At 44.7% G+C, this 13,477-nt stretch overlaps 1 protein-coding gene across 29 annotated transcripts in view; it reads left to right on the top strand.

The window, feature by feature from the left end:
• Positions 1-13,477, top strand: part of NTRK3 (neurotrophic receptor tyrosine kinase 3) — a 387,811-nt gene that overhangs the window by 121,783 nt on the left and 252,551 nt on the right. For 15 of the 29 annotated variants that reach the window (XM_045395951.3, XM_015453351.4, XM_045395949.3 and 12 more), the window contains 6 exons: positions 252-394; positions 821-962; positions 1,464-1,760; positions 8,158-8,181; positions 9,694-9,758; positions 10,543-10,645. In XM_045395951.3, coding sequence (XP_045251886.2) covers positions 252-394; positions 821-962; positions 1,464-1,760; positions 8,158-8,181; positions 9,694-9,758; positions 10,543-10,645 — 774 coding nt within the window. The remainder of the gene's footprint in view (positions 1-251; positions 395-820; positions 963-1,463; positions 1,761-8,157; positions 8,182-9,693; positions 9,759-10,542; positions 10,646-13,477) is intronic. The other 14 variants (XM_015453348.4, XM_073996654.1, XM_045395950.3 and 11 more) reach the window with 1 other exon arrangement.

The raw sequence follows: 13,477 nt of genomic DNA, 5'->3' as shown, positions 1-13,477 counted from the left end.
GCCCCCACCCCTCCACCTCCCGCTGCAATGTGGGAGACTACAGCTGCATGGGCTTCAATTCTGAGTTCTGATGTCTACTGGGGAGGTGATGGAAAGCGTCTTGGATTTGTGGGTCTTCCAAGAACCCAAGCAGGTGGTGTTAGAGTCATTATTGAACAAGGCAAGAAGTGCTACCATCAGGCCTATGGACAGAGCTTCCTTTGGGTAGTAAGTGTTTGCCTGTCTTTTCACCCACTTTGTCTGGCTCCCAGACCTTCCTGAGATCAGCGTGAGCCACGTCAACCTGACCGTACGAGAGGGTGACAATGCTGTCATCACTTGCAATGGCTCTGGATCACCCCTTCCTGATGTGGACTGGATAGTCACTGGGCTGCAGTCCATCAACACTCACCAGGTAGGCATCCTGGGCTTGAGCCCCATCAGGAGGTTAGGGAGTGATCACACTGTAGTCTTGAAGAAGAGGGAAAATTTGTGGTCTTGTTACTATAGGAGAAAACACATAGACTTGAGTTACATGCAGCTGCAATATTTTCTAGCCATTCTGCTCTACACATGCTACTCAACTTCTCTGTAACTTAGTTTTTGCTTCTGTAAAATGGGCATAGTATTGAACTACCATTCACCTCATAGGGTTAATAGGAGGATGGCCTGAACCATTGCCTATGAGAAGCCTGGCATTTGGTAGGTGTGCTTTCACACAAAGATCTCCTTCACCTTCTGCTCAGCTTTCCTTTTGATTCCTAAAGGTATTTGGGGATTAGGTAGCAGAGCCATCTTTGTAGAGGCTGTTTGATTGTTACCTTTTTATTGGGGTTTTCAGACCAATCTGAACTGGACCAATGTTCATGCCATCAACCTGACGCTGGTGAATGTGACGAGTGAGGACAATGGCTTCACCCTGACATGCATTGCAGAGAATGTGGTGGGCATGAGCAATGCCAGTGTTGCCCTCACTGTCTACTGTAAGTGCATATTATTGTGGGGGATGGCTGTGTGTGAGGAAGAACTGGCATAGGAGGCTGGAGAGGGGCCAAGGTGTTGCCAGGGCTGAGCTAGAGCAGTGAGCTGGTCTACCAGTGGGGACAGAAGGACTCTTGTAGCACAGGACTGAGAAGTAAGTCCTTGGATTAAAAACTCCAGAAGGAGCACCCTTGTCCCTCAGACAATGGTGTGGCTCCAACTCAACTACATCTTCAGGACACTTCTAAGTTGGCCTATTCTGCCTTTTATTAAACCCCTAAGAGGTCCCAAGAGGGAGCCCTCCAGCTAAGGTGGATCTAGGAAGCTTGGATGAAGACAGACATTTCTTCCCCTCTGCTGGGATTGTGGTGGGACTTCTGCTTCCCTCAGCCTTTTCAGAGTGGGTGGGGAAGAACTGGGATTCCCATTTTAGTTGCTGGAAGGCTACTGTGGGTGGTGGTAGACTCTGTGTCCTGGATTTCAGCTGGCTTCTCCCTTGACAGATCCCCCGCGCGTGGTGAGCCTGGAGGAGCCTGAGCTGCGCCTGGAGCACTGCATTGAGTTTGTGGTGCGTGGCAACCCACCACCAACACTGCACTGGCTGCACAATGGGCAACCTCTGCGGGAGTCCAAGATCATCCATGTGGAATACTACCAGGAGGGAGAGATTTCTGAGGGCTGCCTGCTCTTCAATAAGCCCACCCACTACAACAATGGCAACTATACCCTCATTGCCAAAAACCCACTGGGTACAGCCAACCAGACCATCAATGGCCACTTCCTCAAGGAGCCCTTTCCAGGTGAGGGCAGTGTAGCTGGCTCAGAGATGTATGGATTCTTTCTACAAGCTTAGGAGGTGGGGCATGGTAGCTTGAGAGGAGAAGCAACATCAGTACTCATACTGCTATCATCGGCAAAAAAACACACACTGGAACATGTGCAACCACCAGCCGCATCTGGTGTAAACAAGGATAGAGTCTCAATTTTCCAATAGCTGTCATGGTAAAAACCAAGACTCCTTAGAAATAACAGTTGTGCATGTTAGAGCATACTGTATGATAGTAGAGAAAGCAGAGACAGTAATGGTAGAGAATTCTGACCCAGCCCTTTACTTGTGGGGAGACTCTGGGCCTGATAGTTTGCTTTTCTAAGCCTCAATTTCCTCTTCTATGAAATAGTCATGATTACACTGCTCCTGTGACTTTTAAATGAGTCAAGGTATATAAAGCACGTCAAAGGGTTTGACACCTGATGATGGTTCCGTGACTTTCCATTGAAAAGGACTTGAGAGTGTGTCCAGTTTAACCCTCCATTTAACAGATGAATGAACTGAGCCTCATTCTACTTGCTGATCTGTGGCAAGGTTTGACTTGGATCTAGGCCCCGAGGTCTGTGGCTTCATTCCTCTCTTGTTCCATGGTGAGCTACTGTGGGTCATACCTGATGCCCTTAGCGTATAATAGTGCTAATGTCAAGTGGACCAGGAAAAATTATTGAAATTACTGAAGAACTTTGCTTGATTTGATTTTGGGAGTTGATTCTGTCTTTTTCTGTCTGGGGTAAGATGCTTTAACTATCTTCCTGAAGTTGGAGGAGATAAAAACATCAAAAGAGTTTAGTGAAAGTGATTGTAGCATCTTTTTGTGGGTTCCGCAATTGATAAGTTTTGTCCATGAAGCCATGGGTCTTTGCTGAGCTTGGTGCTTTGTTTTGGGAAGTGACTAGGAGACCTAGGAATCAGGACTTCCAATGGGATACAGTGTAAAAACTGATATGACACATACACACATGCACATGCATGCTCACACATGTGCACAAAGGGAAGAGGAAGCAAGAGCTAGCAGTAGGCAGCATCTGTTTTTCTGAAGTCAGCTTCACAGTCTACAAATTACCAGGGTGTGGCAGCTCCAGGAGGCCTTATTTATTTCAGTGCAAGGGAACTCATACTAGAGGCCCCAAGAGTGAAGTCGGAGAAATGTGGCTGCATGTGAAGCTAAATTCTTGCCTTTGAGGTCCCAGGGATGATGGAGCCGTCTTTTCAGAGGCGGTTGAGAATGTGCAGATATTTGAGGCCCTGGAAATCCCACGTGGTCTGAAACTTCCATCATCCCCAGTATGCTTAGTGAAAGCCCCCATGACACTTCCCTTCCTGGGTCACACTGGGCTCTCTTTCAGCAGGTAGATGAGTCCTGGCCTGCACTGTGGAAGCAGAGGCTTTTAAAGCGGAGATACTTTGCCCTTATGGTCTACAAGGGCAGGCTAGGTCTTCCTGACATAAAAGACTGATTTTTATGCCTTTTTTTTGCCCTGCCTATGGCCTGATGAAAGAATAAAATCTGTTTTTAAAGAGGAAAGGCTATACATTGGTGAGGGAAAGTCTCGATTGGTGAGGAAATGAAGCACACTGAAGCAATGCTTCTGTTTCCAAAGAGAAGCTTCTGGGGCCCAGAGAGGGGGGAACCCTAGAATGCTCAGGAGGGAGGAGAAGCCACTTCTGGGCTCCTTCTACCAGGGGTGTCCTGAGAGTTGTGAGGTAACAGCAGCTGTTGGATTATGTGGTGGACACAGCTTCTCTGTTCTCTCCTTTATCTCAAGAGGAAGCAATTCTTTGCATCCTCTCAGCCCTCAGAGGTATCTCAGAAATACCTCCTCTGCCCCCATGAGATGCAGCAGCCCCTTCTGTTAGTCTCTGGATACCCTTGTCACCATAGTAAGTTATCAGTGTGCCTCAGGCCAGTTTCTCAAAAGTGACCTTTGGTCCTGGACCAGCCCCATCCACATCACCTGAGAATGTGTTAAAACTTAAGTTCTCAAGCGCCACTCACATCTACTGAATCAGAGATTCCAGGGTGGGGTCTAGCAGCTATGTTTTAACAAGCCCCCAGGTGACTCCAGTACTCCCTCCTTTGCAATCTACTACCATGGAATTGGGTGGGAATCTGGCCCCAGGACGATGGAGGGAGGATAGAGTCACAGAGAAACTCAAAGAGAAACTCAAAGAGAAAGCATCTCACCTGAGGTCATTTCCTCAGACCCATCTCCAACCTGCTAGGGCCACCCTGTGGGAAGGTTTGTTTGTTTTATGAGTCTAGGTCAGAGGAATCAATGGGTGATGAAAAGGCAGTGACAGGGAAAAGATGGGCCAGTCATGCCAAGTGACAAGATGCTTAAACGTTCAGGAGAGTCAATTATCTGGGGGTGCAAGCAGAGATGCTGATAACCCTCTAAACCGAATTCACCCCAGCTAAGCCTAGATGCAAAGCTGGTCTGTGATTCTTGCTCTTCTCTTTTGATGTGAGAGCGTGGAAACATCATGATTATCATGTGTGTTTCTCTTTTGCTTCCAGGCAGCTAAGCATGGAGGCTAAGAGCAGGCACTCTGAAATCAGACAGACTTAGGTGCAGATCCCATCTGCTGCCTCTCCCAAATATCCCTCCCATCTGGTGGCCTGGGCTCCTAGCATGGGGCTTAGTGCAAGGTCAGTACTAGATGAAGGACAATCACTTCTCTGTGCCTCTATTTCTGTATCTGTGAAATGGGAATGATAATATCTCCTGTCTAAGTTACCAGGAGGCTTAAAGGAAGTCATGCCTGCCAAGTGCTTAGCAGTGCATCTGGACAGAGAAAAGGCTTACTAGCTGTGGGCCATTGTTAAGATTCTTAGGATGTAGAACTGAGATGAATTCAAGAGTTCTAGAACCAGTAGTCATTCTCTGGTCAAACTAGTAAGTTCTAACAGATAATCTTAAGGTAGTCTAGGCTAGTGGTGATGGAACCACATTGCCAGGGCTCTAATTCTCACTCAATCACTTGTCAGCTCCGTGATGTCAGGCAAATTGCTTCACCTTCCTGCTTTTACCTTAAAGGTTGTGGTGAAGATTAATTTACAGAAGGGGCCCTTCTTGAAGAGTCATGGTCTGGGACTGTAGGAAACATGTGTATTCCCTTCATGGCACAGCCCCAGTTCACGTTCAGATTGTTCCTTGGTGTGCTGGACAAGTGCTCCTCCCAGCCTGCTGGTGTAGCTAGTGGTGAGGACCAGTCCTGGGTACCATCCTCTTCCAGGCTGAATGCCTGAACCCTCCCATAGGTTAGAGAGGAGTCAGGATGTCTCCTTCTTCCAAAGCTCATGTGCTTTCTGGATGTATAAATGCTTCCAGGCTCTGGCAAAGGCCTTAAACATTCATAGGCTGATTTGGAGATAACAGCCTTGGTTCACAGCCTTGACCAAAACATTTGGCTAATATGAGAATGTTAGCTAATAAATGGGAGCCTTATGAGACATATGCAAATCAATGTAAACTGCGAACTGATCTGGCCCCTCTCTTCTCTCAGGCTGTGAAACCCAGGCTAGAATTTCCATTTCCTCCATCCTCCCCATGCCCCAAACAGGCATCTGGTCACCTGCCATTGAGAAGAGGGTGTTGGCATGAAGGGTATGGCCAGGAATGTGAAGATAGCTCTGTGGCTATCCCCCAAAACAATACAGAACAGACAACAAACAAGCAATCAAACTGCGTTTACCATAAGTAAGACTTTCTTTGAAGGATTCCCTCACAGAAACTATCCTATTCCCCACAGGTAGTTAGAGAATATCTGCTGGTTCATACTTAATAGAACTAAGACTGTGAGGGCCCACAATGAGTGAATGAATGAGTGAATGAATGAATGAATGAATATACTCTTACTTTTCAGAGCATGGTGGGCTGAGTCAGGAGGCTGTGTAGTATGATATAGTGCATCCCAAAGGGAACAGCAGCATCAGCATCTCCTGAAAACTTGTTAGAAATGCAAAATCTTGATACTTACCCCATGTCTACTGAATTAGAAACTCTAAGGTGAGGACTAGTAATCTGTGTTTCTTTTTAATTTTTAAAGATTTTTAACTTTTCATTTTGAAATAGTTTGAAATTCATATTTTAAAAAGTTACAAAATCATACAAGGCACTTCCTTCCACCCTTTGTCCAGCTTCCCCAGATGTTAACATTTTACCTAATCATGATGCAATGATTGAAACCAGGATGTTAACATTGGTCCATCACTATTATCTAGTGTACAGATGTGAATTACAGTTTATCGATTGTCCCATTGATGCTTTTTCCTTGTCTAGGATTCAATTCAGAATTACACACTGCATTGAGCTCCTGTGTCATCTCACTCTCTTTAAATCTGGGACAGTTCCCCAGTGTTTGTCTTTCATGATCTTGGAACTTTCCAAGAATACTAGTTTTTTGTAGACTGTCTTTCCATTTGGAATTTTCAGATTTTTTTCCCTAATGATTAAATTCTAGCTATGCATCTTTGGCAGGAACTCTGCAGAAGTGATGCTCTGCCCTCTCAGTGCATCGTTTCGGGGGTGTGTGATGTCAATAGGTTTTGGTACTGGGAGTGTTAACTTTATCACTTGGTCAAGGTGGTGTCTGCCAGTTTCCTCTGCTGCAAACAGACGATTTTCCCCTTTGTAAGTCATCAGTATAATATTTTTAAACTACATAAATAGCTTGTTTCTCTTCCTTCTTTCACACTCTAATTTTAACATTCATTGATGATTCCTGCCTGAAACAATTATTACTGTAGTATTTGTGAAATGGTGATTTTTCTATTTCTGTCATTCCTTCTACATTTAAAAATCAGAATTCTCCTGTAAGGAAGAGTGTTTCATTCTTCCACCTTTTATGTATTGAATTGTTTATTTGTATCGGTATGGACTCATGGATATTCATATTGTTCTATGGTTGGTAATTCGTGTATTCGTTTGCTAAGAATGCCACAGCAGTGAAATACCATAGATTGGGTGACTTAAACAACACACATTTATTTCCTCACAATTCTGGGGGCTGGAAGTCTGAGACAAAGGTGCTGGCAGGGATGGTTTCTCCTGAGGCCTGTCTCCTTGGCTTGTAGATGGCAGTCTTCTCTTTGTGTTGTCATGTGATTTTCCCTTTGTGCATGTGTGTTTACGTTCAAATTTCCTCTTATAAGGACATCAACCATATTTGATTAGGACTCACCCTAATGGCCTTATTTTAACTTTAATACATCTTTAAAGACCTTTTCTCCAGATACAGTCACATTCTGAAGTACTAGGGGTTACGGTTTCCGTATATGGATTTTGGGACAACATAATCCTAATCCGTAACAATCCAGGGCTATCATCATTTTGTTGCTTAAATGATCCTACATTGGGCCATTGAGATTCCCTGTACATTGGTTTCTGTGCCCTGTCTCCAGGCCTCCATTAATCTCTGAGCACTTTCTTACTTTTTCAGTATTGCAATTCATTCCAGGCACATGTTGTTCTTTCCCTGGTCCAGCCCTGAAATCACCCATTTCTCCAAGGAATCCTCACTCCTTTTATTGGATGTTGGTAGCAATCACCCTCTGATTGCTTCTGTTGTGTGCTAAAGTTTGAGCATCTCTGGTAGAGTGGACAAGAGCCTGGACTGAGATTTGAATTCAGCTCTAATTTCTTCTTAAATGAGTCACATCCAATTAGTTACTTAATCTGTATGAGACTGTTTTCTTATCTGTTAAGTGGGGATAATGCTACCACCTCTTAGAATGGTAATAAGGACTGAGTGATGTGTTACATGAAGCATTTAGCACCGTCCCTGGTGCATCAATGTGCAGTAAGGATTAGCTTTCATTATTAGGTGAGCTATTTCTAGAGACCAAAGATCAAATAGCACATTACCATCTGCAGGATGGGCAGATTCTAGAGGGATTCTCAAGAACTTCTCAAAGACCTACTAGAATCAACTCTGCATATTACTTTGAAGAATTTTATCTTGAGATCATACCTGGCATTTTCAAGGAATGTCTAGAGGAGCCACCCTGTAGCCCCATCCCCAGCACTTTGGGTCTTTAAGGAAGCAGAGCTGTGAATGAGACAGAGGGTCTGGTTTTAATTTCCTATCTCATAATGAAACTGGTTTGGTTACTTGTTCCTAGGTGGGCCACCTCCCTTGAAACCAGGAACTTTATCTCTCATTCCTTCTCCTTTTGGAGGACTACCCCCTAAAGTGGTAGTGTAGCGTGGGGAGACAGGTGATGTGCCATGGATTTTAGTTTGTCAGTTGCCATGGGAACAGGGAATCATGGTGAATGGGAGAGATCATAGCTATTAGGACCATGTAGTGTGTCTGTTCTGGTTTTTATTAAATTTGTTAATTATCTCTTTGTCCTTTTTTTGCAGAGAGCACGGATAACTTTATCTTGTGTAAGTCTGCTTTACCTGTTGCTTTGAAACTGATTTATTCTGATACTATCGGTAACTATTGAATTCAAATAGCCCTCTCTCCTATTCCACATCATCCCTGGCCCATGGCAGCTGAGGGCATCTGAGTGAACTGTGAAAGGGAACTGAGGGGTAGCAATACTTTTTGGGCAGTTCCAAGCCCACTTTTCTTGGGTAATCACTCTGTGGTTCACTTTCCCCCAGGGAGTTTTTCTAACATTGACAATGTTGTGGATCTCTTTACCTGGATAAAGAGGGGCTGTGTGAGGATGGACATGGGTTTCATGTGCCTCAATAGACCCCTATTGATCATCTTAGTTGTTCTTGCAGAGAGAATATGGAACTTATAAACCTGCTAGTGTTTCTCACCTGCTTCAAGAGCCTGAGCATTTGGCCAGGACTCGCCTCATGAGAGCTTGACTTACAAGGTTTCCTGATAGGCTCATGTGTCCTCAAAAGGAGTTATTGAGGCTCAGTTTATAAGTGATTTGGGGCTAGGGCTAGATAATCCTAAAAGAATTTGGGGTTTTGTTTATGGACTGTGGGGAAACCTGTATTTGTTCCTTTTTCTTTTTTTTTTTTCTCCATGGGAGGTGGGAATAAGAGCAGCAACTGCTGCCATTTCTGCCCCGCCCCGTGTCTGACTTGAGATAGTAGATGCTGTTTAGAAACACCCTTGGCTTTTTGGTACTGAAGTCAATATCATCTGTGATTTCTTTAGTTGTCCTCAGCCTTAGAGGACTTGTAATCTTGCAGATTATCCCTTCAGAGAGTTTTGAATTGGGGCCATTTCTTGTCAAGGAGGTGATTCTAGATGGTGGAGTGGGGGGGGGCAAATTGATACTTGGCTTCCCATCCTGGCCTTGCTGGGTAAAGGTGGTGTTTCCCTGTCAGATGGTTCTATTTTTTTTAACTTAAGCTGCCATTGTGTTCTGAAATCAGTGTTAGGGGAATGGATAGTGGGCTGTTTGATGGATCCCCAGGCCTCCTGGATCTCACTGAGGAGTAAAGAAGGAAAGAGGGAGGGCACAGGAGAGACAGGGAGAGGAAAAGTAATGCCTGTGGCAAGGAGTAGCAGAATGTCAGCAACAGCTGCCACCATCAGTAACATTTGCCTAATCCAGACCCTGGCCAGGATCCCAAACCATGTTTCTTTTTTCTATTCCATAGCTCATGGCCCAAGTTGCCCAGGTTATGTTATTTTCTCTGGGGTGGGGGTAGGGAATGGGACTGAATGTCCTTTATTCCTATGGAGCCTGTGCTTGAAGTGTAACACCAGCCAGATGGTCAGATAGGAACCTGGGCTCTGGGGGCAGGGCAGGGGGTGGGGGTGGTCCTGCAAAGCCTGGGGAAGGCAGGCTGCAGAGCCTAGCTTTCAGAGGATGTTCTCCAGGGGGAAGTCTCAAGGGAGCTTGGGAGTTGGGCAGGGACTGTGGCTGAGCCTCCCCAGCCAGGAAGCTAACTGTCCTCCTCCTTTTTGTGTTTGGTTTTCAGTTGATGAAGTGAGCCCCACACCTCCTATCACTGTGACCCACAAACCAGAAGAAGACACTTTTGGGGTGAGTCACTTCTTGGTCGAGAGGAGTGTGTTAACTGGCACAGTCATTTTAAGACGTCATTTGTATTGCTAACTTTTCCAAGTATTATCTTACTTGAAACTTTGAAAAAAAAAGTAATGAATTGAACTGCATTCAGGCAGTTTAAACCTTCCTTGTTGGATGGAAATAGTTCATTGTTTGAGGAAGTCTTTGAGGATCTGCTCCAAGCCCTAAGATTCAGAAAATCCCCAGTCTGTTAGGAGCCCAGTGGGGCCTGATTTGCAGGGGCTGCTAACGGTACAAGTCTACCACAAAAGGCCAAGTTGCTCAGGGCATCTCCTTGGGTGGGTTTTCAAGCGCCCACTCCTACTATTTCAGAGCCTAAGATTACTCTGGGGAGGAGGAGAAAGGATTCTTTTTAGAGTCCAGATCTTTTCGACTTTCCTGGATAAGAATATTATATAAGGAATTTTAACTGAAGATGCAGAATTCACTTGCCAATTAAAACAAAATTAGAAGCCTCTCTAGGCTTGTTTTTGCATCTGTCAGAATGGCCCCAGGTGAGAAGGGGCTCAGAACGTTGAATCATGGAACTTTCTCTAATCAAATTGGGTAATTTATGTAGCTTTAAGTGTTCTTAGGGTCTCACGGATTTCTTCTTCTAAAGACCTTACTCAGTATTGGAGTTCTGAGAAGGCTACAATTACTATGGCAGTAGGATGGTTCTTATCTGGGCACACACATTATTTTCAAGGAACTTGGGTTTTTCATGATTGTTGCTGACTGTGTTTCTGGTTCCTCATAGGTATCCATAGCAGTTGGACTTGCTGCTTTTGCCTGTGTCCTGTTAGTGGTTCTCTTCATCATGATCAACAAGTATGGTCGACGGTCCAAATTTGGAATGAAGGGTAAGGTGGGAGTTTCATTTTCAAGGGTGTCATGGGGGGAAACATTATTGTTTTTGATCAAAAGATACTGTTTTAATCTCTCATTGCTCTCTGAGAGGGCCTCCGGTCATGGGGTCTAAGTGGTACTGGTGGAAACTCCTGTTTGCCCCTTGTTCTTGCTAATTATGGATTGAAGGCAGTGTTGGGATCTGTGGGAACCAAACTGTGGATCCACATGGTTTTGCTTTGACTGCTGATAAACATTGCTTAGATGGGCTTATGCAATGAGGATAATTTGGAAAGGAAGTTGGATTTCAGGGCAAATGAAGAGGGACTTTGGTTTATTTTCATTATTGGTGAGTAAATGGACTCCTAGTTTGAGGACATGGTTTTCCTTTGTTTTTGAAGTTGTGTTGGGAAGGCACCAGCACAGCAAGATGTAGGGTAGACTCCGGCATTGAAAATCTGCCCATGCAATGGGATCTCAGCACGTAGCTCTACACAGAGTCCCAGAGTGGATGCCAAGAGCAACATGATTTCTAAATCTGCTGGCTGTCTTCCATGACATACAGTGCTCCACACCACTGTGGAAGGGTGAGGTGGTGGGATGTGGCTCTTTGCCAAAGCTCGGGTAAGGGGACTGGCATGAAAGGGGTTAACATGGTGAATTAGCATCCACCTGCCTGGTCTCAGAGATGGATGTGACCAAATGGCTCAAAAGAGGCTGGGTACCAGTTCCAAAACAGAAACTTGAATTTCAAGATGTACTTCCAGCTGGGTTTCCATGTATGGTGATGTTGGATGGGGGTGGGTAGGGAGGGACGATAAGAGGTTTGACAAGCTATCAGGTTGCTGAGCAAGGAATCAGGTTGGTGTTATCTGGTGAGACTATGGGATGTGTAGAGAGATGAATTTCTATGGGTTCTCTGCATGAGCTTGTGTCTGTGGTGGGGGACCTTGGGCTCAGGGACTGAAGAAGAGTACATGAATGGCATTCACAGGGATGGTGAACCCCTGAGTTGTATGCACATGTTGGAATGTTTGCGCATGAAACCAAACTAGTCCGTAGCTTTCACTATATTCTCAGAAGGCTCTATAACTCCTTGAAAATTCAGAACACTGATATATAGGGAAATACCCAGAGAGGATTAGAAAGGTAGAAAATCCTGTAGTCCCAGCTACTCAGGAGGCTGAGGTGGGGTGATTGAGCACAGGAGGTCAAGGCTGCAGTGAACTGTGATCGCACCACTGCATTCCAGCCTGGGCAACAAAGCAAGACCCTGTCTCAAAAACAAACAAACAACAAACAAAAAATGGGTACAGATTGCCCTGTTTCCAGAAGATTTCTGCCTTTGCACTCTCTGCTCTTAATGAACCTGATCAAGTAACAGCAAAGCAAGCTAGTTTTTCTTAAGTCATCTGAGATATTTTGACTAAGAGAAAGACATGTTCAGGCAAATTATAAAGATGGGATAGAAGTTTGTCTGGAAGCCAGATGACTTAAACAAAATCAGACCACTTTTAGGCACCTAGATTGGAGATGTCTTATCTGCAAACAGATAAGGCACATGCCAAACAGGGCTTTCTAGGTCTAGAAGATGAGACGACCACTGAGTAAGTGCACAGCTTTCAATCTTTGGATAATCCTTGGGCTCCTGGTTTTGAGGACTGGCACTATTATTGCCTATGCAAAGTTTTCCTACCATGCAGGGAGCTTTTCTAGCTCTTCCTCTTTCCACCTGAGAAAACACTGGGGCCTTGACCAAAGAGAAGAATGGGGCATTATTGCTCTTTCTCTGAGGAGGCGCACCACCAGCTGAGACCCTGCAACATGCTTGGCAGTGCTGTGAGAGCAGAGCAGATTTTTCCTATTAAATGTCATCCTGTTTCTGGAACAGCGTGTCCCCATGTCGGATGGATTAGGCAGCACCCAGGGTGGTGCCTCCCTTCAGCTGTCCTCAGAGCTTCCCTCTCCCAGGCAGAGCTTCTGCTCCCCTCTCCCAGGCAGAGCTTCCTTTCTTGGCCCTGGTTGGGTCAGGAGAACATGTCCACGTAGGTAGAAGTGAAATATCCTCTATTGTAAAGTCAGGCAACTTAAAGAAGTTATACTGGAGTTATAGGCAAGATGAGATGGTATATCTAAGACTCACCTTGTTTAGAATTAAGCCTGAATCTCTTTGATCTTTATGAAGCCAGATTATGTTTAGGTCTCACTTTAGGATAAATAAGTGCAAATAAAAAATAAAATTCTAAGCCCCCCAACCATCTGAATGCATCCCTCTTCTCAACAAGGGCATCCCAAAGTTAACCTGAAAAACTAGTTCAGGCCATGATGGGAAGGGGGGAGCCATACATGCCTCATTATACCCTCCTTCTTTTTGGAATTACTGATAGAATAGACTCTTTAAGTCTGATGAGAAACATTTGCAATCTATTCTCTCTGAAGCCTGCTATCTGGAGGCTTCATCTGCGTCATAAAACCTTGGTCTGTATAACCTCTTATTGAACCTTCCTATTGAAAATAACTCTTTCAACCAATTGCCCGTCAGAAAATCTTTGAATATGCCTATGACTTGGAAGCCCCTGCTTCCAGTTGTTCTGCCTTTCTGGTCTGAACTAATTTACATCTTACATGTATTGATAGATGCCTTATGTCTCCCTAAACTGTATAAAACCAAGTTGTGGCCCAGCCACATTGGGCACATGTTCTTAGGATCTCCTGAGGGCTGTGTCACAGGCCATTGGTCACTCATATTTGGCTCAGAACAAATCTCTTCAAATATTTTACTGAGTTTGACTATATTCTTTGACTAAATGCCTCAAGCTGCATTAACCTTTGATCTTTTATTGCCA

The sequence above is a fragment of the Macaca fascicularis genome, chromosome 7 (genome assembly GCF_037993035.2).
Source record: "Macaca fascicularis isolate 582-1 chromosome 7, T2T-MFA8v1.1".
NCBI classification, from domain to species: domain Eukaryota; kingdom Metazoa; phylum Chordata; class Mammalia; order Primates; family Cercopithecidae; genus Macaca; species Macaca fascicularis.
The sequence above is the reverse complement of the archived record's forward strand: the minus strand, read 5'-3'. Positions and strand labels throughout refer to the sequence as shown.